General features: G+C 44.7%; 1 protein-coding gene across 1 annotated transcript in view; it reads right to left on the reverse strand.

Annotated features, from left to right (window-relative positions):
• Positions 1 to 3,117: 3,117 nt before the first annotated feature.
• LOC116507762 (prepronociceptin-like) overlaps positions 3,118 to 13,666 on the reverse strand; it is a 31,517-nt gene continuing 20,968 nt past the window's right edge. The window contains exon 3 of the mRNA XM_032216090.1: positions 3,118 to 3,603. Within this exon, the coding sequence (XP_032071981.1) occupies positions 3,118 to 3,603 (486 nt within the window). The remainder of the gene's footprint in view (positions 3,604 to 13,666) is intronic.

Consider the following 13,666-nt stretch of genomic DNA (forward strand, 5'->3'; position numbering starts at 1 on the left):
GGCAATTAAGTTTTACTTAAAGCTGCCTTATATGTCCATAGCAGAGGGTGGGAAATTGGTGCAATTGGTGCAATTTAACCCATTTATACTTGGAAGTAGGTCCCACTGTGTTCCACGGGCTTTCTTCCTTATTCAGTCAATTTAAAATGTGAGCCCAAATTCTGCAGCTGGCTAGAAATAAGGAGATCTGCAAGAATGCATTATTGCTTTTTGGAAAGACTTGTTAGCTTAGAGCAAAAGCCAAACAGCTGTATTCATATAACGTGCTACCTCCAAAAAAATTAAGCCATATTATAACTTGATATGATTCATACAACATGTGAAGATAATGAATGACTACCTCAGTTTACCCAACCCCATTTTAATCTAATCTAGCAGGTTGTACAAACCTAGTCAAACTGTTTCAGAACTGGAATCACATGCTTCCTTGACTAAGTTTAATTTTTGTTTTGTATAATTGTAAATTAAATAGGGAGAACTGTAGCTATCCAGATGCTAAATATTATTGAATTACAGCTCCCAACATCCCTAGTGAACATGCCAGCAATAAACAATACTACAGTTTTAATTTAGCAGTAGTTAGTGGGTCACAAACTATCTATTTGAGTAATAAATTTCAATGCATATAATTTAAAATAAACCAAACTCCTTCCACCTTAGAAAATGCACTCCTAGCCCACTTCATATGACAATCTTATTAACTTCAATATTCTGTAGTGAACTCCAGAGAAGTAAAACATAATTTCCAATTGGTTGTAACAACTGTATTCCAACCAATTATACGCAGGTGTCCTGTCCTATTCTCATAGCATGCCAGTCAGCACAAATTCAGACAAATCTCTGTATTTTAGTACATAATTACTTTAACCAGTGGAAAATCATCATTTGGGACACACAATGTTCTCCTTTGACTTAAGTGTTCCCCTAAGACAATCAACAAATGGTGCTAACTTAACTTGTTTTGAATTAACTTTAACCCGTGGGAGAAATTTGGTAGCCACTTTTCAGGCTAACACATTTTATTCAAAAGCATAAACTCTTGTTAGCTGGTAAAGGTACTACCAAACTCCTGAGGTTTTTTTTGTCACCATGGACTAACACTTCCTCCTACAATGTCTAATCCTTGGGAATTAATTGTCTAGGTTAATTGTTCCATTCTTAGTATTTCTATAATATCCTAGCTCCCTCATTAACCCTGGTAGGCATGTTGTGAAAATAGAGCTAGAATGTTGGGTTTGATTTATAAGAGATTAAGTTCCACATTAATATGTATTGTCAGATGCAGCTGCGTATGCTGGGAGAGTGGGAGGAGGGATGAATTTTGGCAACGAAAAAGTTGGGAATATACTTGTAAACAAAAGAAAGAGATAATAATGGAATATTAAAGTAAAAGCTCAGAAAAGAGCAGAGGATTGAAGTATCTTAATATGGACCTGTCTGTAAAGAAACTTTTACATGATGCTGCGTATTTGCATTAGCAAATGGGCTTACCTCAGACAATTTACTTTGTAAATAAAAAACGCAATTGAAGACAAAATTGAACAGGAGATGTAATGGTATGTAGGAATGACTCTGGGACAGAGGAAAAAGAGCTGCAGCCTAGAAAACCAGAAATGGATTTTGAAGGATGGGGTTAGGAGGGGTAGGGTGGAGAATGTGTCTCAGAAGGGACTTTGCCTAGTTTTTGGAGAGGAAAAGTAAGGGATGGGAGTGGTCTATTCAAGTTTGCATGATTCTGTTAATGCAGCCATTCAATAAAAATAGAGACATTCACAGTTGTTCTTCTTGTCTGAACTACTTTAAAGAGATAAAAGTTCATTCTACCTGCACACATAATGCTCCAGAAGTAGAGCCACTCCTGGTGCAATCAAACTCATATCAGAGGTGGAATTCAGCAGGTTCTGACCAGTTCTGGACAGTGGTGGGATTCAGCCAGTTCGCACCACTTTGGGAAAACCGGTTCTTAATTTTCTGAGCAGTTTGGTGAACTGGTTGTTGGAAGAAATCATTAGGGCAGAGAACCAGTTGTTAAATTATTTGAATCCCACCACTGGTTCTGGAGAACCAGTAGCAGAAATTTTGAGTAGTTTTGAGATCTAATAAATACTACCTCTGACAGGCCCCACCCTCATCTATTCTCTGCCTGCCGAGTCCCAGCTGATTGGGAGGAAATAAGGATTTTGCAGGAACCTTCCCCTGGAGTGGGGAGGGAATGGAGATTTTACAGTATCCTTCCCCTGCCATGCCCACCAAGCCACGCCCACCAAGCCATACCACGCCTCCCCACCAAGCCACACCTACAGGACCAGTAGTACAAAAAATTTGAATCCCACCACTGACCCATATCATTGAGGGGTGGCAATGAATCAGGAAAAAGGAGAATAAACTACCAAACAAGGATGACAACCCCTCAGACTTAAGGCTTAATTTGTTTGCTTGAAAAATTTTTGTTCAGGTTTTTGTTCAGAAATGATGAGGAGCTGGACCTCAAAGAGGTGCTACCTGTGAAAGGGTTTTCTGACAACTTTCCACAAACTGTTGACTTCAAACATGCAAGGCTACATCTCATTGAATTCTTAATTAGCATCATTCTGCTAGGTAGAAGTATTGGGTATTAGAAGTTCAGTGTGTCTGGTGAGCATCAAGTTAAGGAAAGCTTTTATTTATTTTTTAGTTATGGGCTGAAACAATCTATATGACTTCCAAATGACAATATTTTCCTCTATTTCTTTGCTATCCTTTAGTGGTCCTCCCAATTTTTTGTAGTCTAAGTATGGCCTGGATTTTAGCATTAGAAACCTGTATGTTTATAAGATGCGCAAGCAGAGCTTTAAATTTGTGATGAGAAAGCATGTAGTCATTGAAAGTGTGTCGATCACAATGCTACAGTAGAAATAGAAAACTAATTTATTAATCTTTTCTTTTTCTTTTTGCTGTGTACAAGTTTAATGGAGAAATCTTTGTGCCTGAAATCAAAAAGGACAGAATTTGTTTCCCTTTTTAGATATTTAACATTCAATAATTAACAGAAGAAAAATACCCAAGCCAGCTATATCATTTCTTGATCGATCATGCGTCTTGTCTGAAAATTGTTAGCAGGCAGCAGTGAAGAGGAATTCACTTGCTTCTGGTCTTTTTCTGGTTGTGCCACTTTCGGGTGTATTTCCGAACACCGATGAAGCCTCCAAATCGTTTTTGGAGCGCTCGCACCTTGGGCTCTTCCATCTCCCCGTAGTTGAATGGTCCCCTCAGGAAATCGCCCACCCTCTTGGGAATCTTGAGCTGATCCTGTAAATCCCCAAGTGAAGTTTGGCTTCCATCACTAGTGACATCTTCTGCCTTTGGCTGATGGATGAGACCACTCAATTTGGACACTTGCTTATCTTCTCCATCGCTGAGATCCAGCATTCTGGTCAGGTCACTGTGATGTTTCAGGTTATTTCTGGCTCCTTTCAGGCTGCCATTCCACATCTCCAGTGGCCATTTCATTTCTTCCAGGCTACTGTGGTCTAGGGACAAAGACCTTTTTCTGCTGATGGCTTTATTGCAAAGTCCCCAGGTAGCACTGGGAAACAGTTTCCCTTGACACTCCATTACACAGATCTGTAGGGAGGAAACAAGGACACTTAGTAATATGCCTCACTTTCTGAATGTAAGGAAAGGTACCCATCATAATCTTTGTGTCAAGGCTCTGACTAACAAACTCAAGCAAATCAGAACTCTGAGACCTGGCTCCTTTTCAAAGGTCTTCTTTAATGAGTACATCATATCGGCACAGCTTCAAAGGAAAACCAAATCTAAATCTTTCCCACAGTTTTAGTATAATTAAACTAGGAAATAACCCCATCCCCAAGTGTTGCAGGTCACATTGGCCAATTGGGTTAATTGGCGGGCTCCTTCCCCAACCTTATCTGTTGCCAGTAGAGATGACCTTAGTTCTTATGAGAAAGCTCTTTGTTGTGTCTAGTAATGCATTCTCCTTCCCCTCTTCCACCTCTGGGTGGCAACTGAGGAACATAAAGATGGCTGTGGCTAGGTTCAGTTCAAAGTTGACAGTTTGCTGAAGAAAGTCAAAGAGGTATATTACAGTAAATTATGTTTTAAAATAATCCTGTTTCTGCTTTTTCTTAGACATATAGCTTAATTTATAGAGTGAATTTCAGAATCCATGGCTGCAATAGAGAATATAACATTCCTTCTGATTTCCTTTCCTGGAAATTCTTCATGACTTCATGTAATCCTACAGGTTTACAGACTAATTCAGAAGTCAATACATCTGTTTGGATTTGGTCTTTGCAGTGAATTCACCCAGAATTTTTACTCATGATCTGACAGATAATGGTAATCTAATAGTAGTAGTGGTAGAAACAGAAGACAGTTTCAAATCAGTCTCCTATTATATGAATAGTGGCCACTGAAGACTGATCAGAACTGTCATTTAGAATTGAATTGTTCCATTATTTCCTAGGAGGTTGGTGAGAAAATGCCATCAATCTTTGAATATACTACTACTTTTGGGTTTCTTTTTCTTGTCTAATCTTCTAAAATTGTTGTTTTTCGCTGAGTCTTGCTCATTCTTCTGTAGATTTAATCATGGAGAAGATCTATGTGCAGAATTCTCAGAGGCCAGATGCTCAGGCTGTGTTGCTGTTGAATCACCAGATCTGTCAGAAATTAGGAGTCTGTTCTCTGATGGTGATTATTAATAAGAACAGCCACTCCAGGATGCCTCCAGAATCTAGCTGTGTGCCCAGTCAAAGGGGGTTCTGGAAACTGCACTCCAGCAATAGCAATAGCGTTATACTGCTTCATAGTGTTTTACAATCCTCTCTAAGCAGTTTACAGAGTCAGCATATTGCCCTCAACAATCTGGGTCCTCATTTTACCCAACTCGGAAGGATGGAAGGATGACTCAATCTTGAGCCGGTCAGGATTGAACTCCTGGCAGCGGGCAGAGTCAGCCTGCAGTACTGCATTCTAACCACTTGCCACCACGGCTCTGCTGAATAGATGCAGGACATCAGCTTGTCTACTTTGAATTAAGTAGTTTTTATTTTCTTCTTAAAAGTTTGAAGAGATGAAACATTTAATTCAGGGGAATGATGAAGTGGTAGAGTCTACTTGTCACTAATGGCATTGATTTCCTAAGGGAGCATCTTGAAAGACTAAACCATAGTAACTTTTGCAGCCACTAGAAGCCAATGTTCAAGTGTTTGCTCCTATAAAACATTGTTGAATACCGATTGTACCCGGTTCTGGCTATGGATTGGAGAATATTTCTTGTTCTTTCTGTTCTTGGAATCAATCCCCTAACACTGAAACTACTCTCCATTAGACTCTGCAAGGAAAAAATGTATTTTCTTTGGTACTGGTTCTCCAAGGGTTCGAACATAAAAATGCATATCTGAAATGCTTATTACCTCTCTAAAACAAAAATAGGGCTTCTAGTCTTTGTACCATTTTCCCCAATAAAGAATTCTAGATAAGTATCTATGTTCAAAAAAACATATTGTCAAATGATAGATTTTGCATTGTTATTTTTTTATATTTTTTACTTATATTCATTATGTATGTACCACCAATTTCCCAAGAACTTTTAACAAAGTTATGTAAAAACAGTATAAATATTCTTATAAATGAATGCATCAAATCAAATCCCAGGATTTTCTGCCACTCTTAATAGGCTGTTTGTCTAAACTCATGTCTGTAGATGTACGCCAAAAAACCAACAACCCCAAAACATGATGAAAACAATAGTTTGTGTACCATTAAAAGGCAGCTAATCCAACTGCTAACAGAGAAAACAATTGCTTCTAGAAATACTAAACATGACTATAAAGGCTTAGCAATGTGGGCATGAAAAAAGAAAGTGGGGTTGATCACACTTGGCTTTTAATAACCTCTTACTGTGAATTCAATTCTCTTTGAATGAAAGGGAAGTGTCAGCCCTGGTTGCCATCTCATAATTGCTTTCCGTTAAATACTAACAGCCTCTTCAAATGACTATTTGTGATGAATTAGCTCTGTAGGGAGAAGATACTTGAACAATATAGTTGGAGTCAGAAAAGGTCTTCTCTGTCACTATTACCAGAAATAACAGCCCTTATTTTTTAACTGTAGGAAACGGGCCCTGTTATTTCGGTTATAATTGCAGGCACCCATCTCGTCTCTCCTCCATAGTTTCTAGCCCAAACCAGGTCCCCAGGCTTAAAAGTGCGGGAGGGGGTTGGAGGCCCCAGGTTGCCAGACTGAATTCCTGAATAGACGGGATGCAATCTATCCAGGGTGGTCCGCAGGCGCCTGCCCATCAACATCTCCGCGGGGCTTTTCTGTGTCAGGGGGCAAGGTGTGGAGTGCTGTGCCAATAAGTAAGCATCCACCCTTGCCTGCCAGTCTCCACAGTTTAGATGGCCCAAAGCCTCCTTGGCAGATCTAACCGCCCTTTCCGCTCGGCCATTGCTGGCCGGGTGGTAAGGTGCAACCAGCGCGTGGCGGACCCCTTGCTCGGCCAGGTATGTTTGGAACGTTGTAGACGTGAATTGCGGGCCGTTGTCGGACACTACTGTGTCCGGCAACCCGTGGGTTGCGAACAATCGTCGCAAGGCTCGCACAGTACTGTCAGATGTGGTGGAGTGCATGAGCAATACTTCCACCCATCGAGAGTACGCGTCCACAACTATAAGGAAAGTCTGGCCGTGAAAGGGGCCAGCGAAATCTATATGTATTCTAGACCAGGGACCCCGAGGCATCTCCCATTCCCGGGAGGGAGAGGAAGGAGGAGATGGTCGGGACTGCTGGCAGGTTTCGCATTTGGCGACCCAGGCTTCGATCTCTGCATCTAACCCTGGCCACCAAACGAAACTGCGAGCAAGGGCCTTCATTCTGCTTACTCCGGGGTGACTTTCATGGAGACGTTGCAGAATCTGTTGTCGGAGGACCGTTGGGATGACCACACGGTCGCCCCACAGTAGGCAGCCTGAATGTATAGAAAGCTCCCACTGTCTGTTCTTGAAGTGCTTGAACTGAGGTGGTAACTCACCCGCAGGCCAGCCTCTCAGGACCCAGTTCAATAGCTGTGACAGTGTGGGGTCAGACTGAGAGTAGGCGGCCACATCGGTAGAAGTCAATGGCAATTCTAACTGAGCAATTGCCAGAACAGAACGGCAAGGAACCGCTTGATCTTCCGTGTCCGGAAGAGGGCAGCGACTAAGGGCATCTGCATGCCCTATTTGCTTGCCCGGACGGTAGCACAGGGCGTAAGAATACGCCGCTAAGAACTCCGTCCAGCGGGTCATCCTTGGGGACAGGATAGGAGGGGTCGGTCTATCACCAGCCAGTAGCCCAAGGAGTGGCTTATGGTCTGTGAATAGGGTGAAGTGCCGCCCGTATAGGTAGTCGTGAAACTTTTTGATTCCAGACACTGCAGCCAGAGCCTCCTTGTCAATCTGGCTGTAGTTCCTCTCAGCCGAGGACAGTGTTCTGGAATAAAAAGCTATGGGGGCTTCTGAGCCGTTGGGCAGGACGTGACTCAGAACAGCCCCCAAACCGACGGGGGAGGCATCACATGCTAGAGTCAGGGGCATCTTGTCGCTATATTGCACTAAGACTGCCTCTGACGTCAGCAGGGATTTGACAGCCGTGAACGCATGCGCTTCACGGCTGCCCCATTGCCAAGGCGCGGATCGGTCGAGCAACCGATGTAGCGGCTCGGCTAGTGATGCCTTGTGAGGGATGAAAGGCGCATAGAAATTTAGAAGCCCCAGGAACGATTGGAGCTGCGCCTTTGTAGTAGGAGTGGGAGCGTTCCTGATAGCTGCCAATTTAGAAGGGGTAGGATGAATTCCCTGGGCATCAATTGTGAAGCCCAGGAAATCCACTTGGGGCACAGCAAAGAAACATTTGCTGCGTTTAAATTTAAGACCCGCGCCCCTGAAACGGTCGAGGACTTTCCTCAGTACTTTGATGAGGTCTGAGCGGCTGTCAGCAGCGATCAGGACGTCATCAAAGTAAGGTACCACTCCAGGGAGCCCATGGAGCAGACGTTCCATGAGGCTCTGGAAAATCCCCGGGGCAACGGAAACGCCGAATTGAAGGCGGCGACAACGGAAAGCCCCCCGGTGGGTGACGATGGTTTGGGCAGCCGCCGCATCGTCATCCACAGGGAGTTGCTGGTAGGCCTGCGCCATATCCAGTTTAGCGAAAATACGGCCCTGCCCCAAGGAATGGAGCAGGTGCTGTACAACAGGGACTGGATAGGGGTTTGCCTGAAGGCCAAGGTTGATGGTCGACTTATAGTCGGCGCAGATCCTAATGGAGCCGTCGGCCTTCACCGCAATCACAATGGGGGACTCCCAAGGTGAGTGGTCGACGGGCTCCAGTATGCCCTGCGCCACGAGCTTATCGAGCTCAGCTTCAACCTTTGGCCTTAATGCAAAGGGCACCCTGCGGGCCTTCAGTCTGATTGGTGCAACCTGGGGGTCCAAGCTAATGGATATGGGGCTGCCTTTGTAATGGCCTAGCTGGCCATCAAAGATATCAGCATAGTCTGACAAGACTGCTGCTATGTCTGGGGGCGTGTCCGCAGTAGAATGAATCCCCTGAAGGGAGATACCCAAGGGAGAAAACCATTCTAACCCCAGAATTGCTGGTAAAGGTTTCTGAACAATTAAAGCAGGTAAAACAGCGCAAAACTTGCCATAAGAAACCCTCAAGGCATATGAACCTAGGATAGAGATATGGGAGCCTTGATAGTCTGTTAAAATTGCGTTAAGGGGTGACAAGTGACAACGTTTCACGTGGGGGCACAACATAGAAAAAGTGTCCCAAGAAAGAAGGGATTTTGATGAGCCGGAGTCCACTTCCATCTGACACGGCTTCCCTTCAATCAGTATTTTAATATTGATTTTGTCCGTACCCTGTGAGGATGAGTTGATGGAGGTGTCATGCAGGGACGAAGAAGCTTGATTGATGTTAAAGCATTCGTCTTGACGCTGAGCAGGTTTCCGCTGCTGCGAGCTCTTCGGCGGGGGTGGAGGAGGACCATATGGAGGAGGTGGCTCGATTGCTGCAGAAGGAGTAGGAAGTGAAGCCTTGCAGACATGGGCTAAATGTCCTTTCTTTCCGCAGCGGCGGCAAACCGCTGCCTTGAAGGGGCAATTAGCCCGGGCGTGCGCTCCGCCACAGCCAATGCAAGCAGAGGAGTTTGAAGGGAAACGGCTGATGGCTTGACTCTGTCGAGGCTGCTGACGGCGGGGTTGTGCTCCAAGTCTATCTACCTGAAGTTGTTGTAGATAGTCAGGCAGGGGGGCTAGCTCATCAATTAGATTTGTAATGTACGTTGGCTGCTGGAGCGGAGGAGGGGTTGGAACGGTTGAGGCTTGAGTGGCAGGTAACCCTCCAGCAACCGTCATCTGCGCGAGGTAGCATTCTATTTCGTTGGAGGATGAATCTGCCAACTCCGCAGCGCGAGCCTCGTCTATGGCATAAGCTAATGTGACCTTAGGCTTGCCCAAAAGTCTACGCCTGAGAAAAATATCCTTTAGGCCACAGACGAATTGCTCTGCTAGATTTGCCTCAAGATCTGGGAACTCACACTGCGCTGCAGCAACTCTCAAGGCTTGCAAAAATTGATTTACCATTTCTGCAGGCTTTTGGACTCGCCTGCGGTAAGCGAAGCGTCTGGCTATTTGAGATGGAGTAGGTGCGTAGTATGCCTGCAATCCGTCTGTTAGTTCTTGCCAGGTGAGGTCGTACACCGCTCTAGGGGCGGCAAAGGACCTTGCGGTGGCAAACATTTCTGGGCCACAAGCCGTAAGGAAGAACCCACATTTCCTCGCTTGAGACTGACCTTGACGGTTGTTAGCGATTAAAAAGCATTCAAACCGTTCAAGAAATGCCTCCCAGGTTTCACCTCCAACCCCAAAAGGGGCAAACATTGGCATTCCGGCCATAGCAGTTGGTTGGAGAAGTGGCAGTTGGTTCCTTTTTCTTCTGGTTACAGGTCCCCAGTCCTCGTCGCCAGTATTATATCTTCAGGAATGAGACAGAGGCTCGTGTCCGGTAACTCTGTAACCAATTTATTTTAACACAACTTGTAACAGTAACAGGTAACAACCAGGCAGGGTGCTGGTTTAACAATGTAGCAACAGAAGGATGATCTGTGTAGAGAGAGAGGCAGAGAAGCAGCTCCAGCTGGACTGGAGTGTTCGTCTGCTCTGGTGCTGAACAACTGACAGTTTGAACGAGTCTGCCCTTTATAGTTCCTCAGACTCGCCCGGCAACTGACAGGCGCGTCTGATTGGCTAAGACGCGCCTGGCTGCTGCCGAGCTGTCATTCGTAACAGCGAGGACTAACTTTTACTATACAACACTGTTGACATTCTGTTTCTCTCTTTAAGTAAGGAAATTTCTCTGAAATGATGACCCAGCAGGTCACAGGTTACCTAGTGTTGTAATTATTGAAACCCTGAATATGTATAGGCAATACTAATCAAAACTAAGGAAGAACAATATTTTTGTGTAATTTGAGCTATAATCTAGCGGACTGTCACAACAGTTTATTTTGGTGCCTCAGTTTCATCATAAAACATTTGTGAAGTTGTTTCAGGAAAAACCTTTCGGCTGGTGAAGTTATATGTTCACACCCTTGACGCCATTTTTCTCTGTATATTAGAAAAGGAATACATTATTTCACATTGAAAAATATTTTGTAAGTATAAAAGATAAGGTGAAAGTAAAGGAGTCCTTGTGGATGTTACTCAACTAATTCTGCTGACTGTAGGGGTACTGCTCATCTCTGATTCAAGGACATTGAACTAACGCTGAGGTTTCCATTGTTATGGGCAAGCATGATGTCACAGACCTCTGTTAGGTTCCCACAAAGTGCTATCAATTTATCTATTTATCTGTTTATCTACTCACATTTTCATGCTTTCGAACTTCTAGGTTGACAGGAGCTGGGCAAGGATGAGAGCTCACTGCTCAGGTCACAAATCTGGCTGCTGGCTTTCCAGCCAACAAGTCCAGTGTCTTTACTGCTGAGCCACTTCCACCACTCCTAAAGGATTAAACTATATGTTAATTACATTTATAATTGATGATTTTTTTTATTGTAGGTTGATACATGAGTGGATTTTTTAAAAGTTGTCATGAAATTCTTAAGAGGAAAATAAAATGTTAAGGATTACCAGTGGAGGTCTTTCAAGATCTGTTTTTTTTTAAAAGGAGCTTTTAACGCTTTATCTGAATGATGTACACACTATCACATACCTTTTTTACAATAGCATATAGCCGTGTTGGCGAACCTATGGCATTGTGCCAAAGGTGGCACCTGGAGCCATTTCTGAGGGCACGTGAGGCATTGCCCTGTCTGCTCCAACATGCATGACACGCTGGCCAGCTAATTTTGGCCTTCCTTTTTGGCCATTTTTGGGTCTCCAGAGGCTTCCCTTGAGCCTCCAGGAGGGCAAAAACGGCCTCCCCTGACTCCAGAGGCTCCCCAGAGGCCACAAACAGGACCATTTTCAGACTTCCAGTACTTCCAGTAGGACCATTTTCACTCTCCCCAGATTACGGAGGTTTTTCTTGAGCCTCTGAGAGGGTGAAAGCAGCCTTCCCGGGCCTCCGGAGGCTCTCCAGAGGCTGGAAAGAGGCCCGTTTTCTGACTTCTGGTACTTCCATTAGGCCATTTTTCACCTTCCTAGAGCCCTTGCACAGGAACTGCACTTACCTTGCATCAAAAATGGGCCATATGGAGACTCCTGGGTGTGGAGGGTCAGCCAGTCCTTACAACTACCGGTTAGGCGAACCAGATTGAAATTAACATCCAGTTCACCTGAACTGGTTGGAACTGACTGAATCCCACCCCTGATTCTGGGTTGAAAAGTGTCGAAGGGCTAAATTTTTATTCCACTCCTAACTAAGGTTTTTTTATGCATCTTGTTCTCCCCCCCCCCCCCTGTTTCTCAGTAAAATGGATCACTGAGGTAGCTTGGGTTCAGGGAGCTTCTCACAATGAGAGAGAATGTCTTTTCACACTGAGTTTCTTCAACTGAAAGAAAGAGAAATTTCTTCCTGTTAGAACTGAACATTCTGTGCTCACTTTGTTAGGAATTAGTGAGGAGTTTGTACAGAGTCAGTGAGGAGAATAAGGAGGACATAAATCAAAGACATACACATCTATTGTTATTTCAATGATTTAATATCGTGCAATCTTTAGCACTCTGTTATGATGAGACAACACCACAGTCATGTTGGTTATACTGTTTAAAAACAGCAGATTCTGATAATAACTTAATTACAACATAGGATAGGCATAAATAAAACTGACAAGGGTAAGATGGAAGCTTGGGAAGCAACTGGTCAATATGAGTAGCCATTTTTCTATAGCTGCCACTATGGGAATAATGAAATATTGGTAATTAATATCATGGTTAATGAGGCAGGTAGTTCCTGTCAGCTTCACCCAAAGAAATTCCTCAATAAGGAATTTGTCACTCCTATTCCCATTGCTCTTTTGCATGACTGTTTATTATATCTTCAGGAATGAGACAGAGGCTCGTGTCCGGTAACTCTGTAACCAATTTATTTTAACACAACTTGTAACAGTAACAGGTAACAACCAGGCAGGGTGCTGGTTTAACAATGTAGCAACAGAAGGATGATCTGTGTAGAGAGAGAGGCAGAGAAGCAGCTCCAGCTGGACTGGAGTGTTCGTCTGCTCTGGTGCTGAACAACTGACAGTTTGAACGAGTCTGCCTTTTATAGTTCCTCAGACTCGCCCGGGAACTGACAGGTGCGTCTGATTGGCTAAGACGCGCCTGGCTGCTGCCGAGCTGTCATTCATAACAGCGAGGACTAACTTTTACTATACAACACTTCTTCCCCCCCAGCTGTGCGCATGCGTGATGTTTGCGCACGCGTAGTCTTGTAAGTATACAGGAGAACGGCGGACACGCCCCGAACACCGCAATTGCATTGCAGGCGGATCATCGCATTGATGTCCCTGTCTGAGCTCCTCCCCTCGGGGAGTGAAGCTCCAGGTGACGTCTGATGGCAGAGGAACCCTGAATGGATGATTCCCACTGAATGGTAAGCTGGGCGAAGGGGGCGCGGCCGAGGATGTTGACGGCTTATGACTAGGCCGGTAGGCGGCCTCTGGAAGGGGAAGGCTAGGTCTATGTTGGCCTAAACGTAATGGGTTGGGGTTTTCAACTCCGGATTGAGAAGCACTGCTGGGCTGTGATACTGAGCTAGGCTGGCCTGGATTGGAGAAGGCTGGAGAGTTGTGGTTATTTAACTGCGGTTGCGGATTCAGGTCTGGCTGAGAAACGGTTAAGCCAGGACCTTGCGTGTCGGCTTGAGAATCATTTTCTGATGACCGTCGTTGTCTCAATTGATCCAGGTGTCTTCTCCAGGTTGATCCATCTGAAACTCGAATCCTGTAGGAAACGGGCCCTGTTATTTCGGTTATAATTGCGGGCACCCATCTCGTCTCTCCTCCATAGTTTCTAGCCCAAACCAGGTCCCCAGGCTTAAAAGTGCGGAAGGGGGTTGGAGGCCCCAGGTTGCCAGACTGAATTCCTGAATAGACGGGATGCAATCTATCCAGGGTGGTCCGCAGGCGCCTGCCCATCAACATCTCCGCGGGGCTTTATATAGGCAGCGA

Source organism: Thamnophis elegans, chromosome 4, assembly GCF_009769535.1.
Source record: "Thamnophis elegans isolate rThaEle1 chromosome 4, rThaEle1.pri, whole genome shotgun sequence".
Lineage (NCBI taxonomy): Eukaryota > Metazoa > Chordata > Lepidosauria > Squamata > Colubridae > Thamnophis > Thamnophis elegans.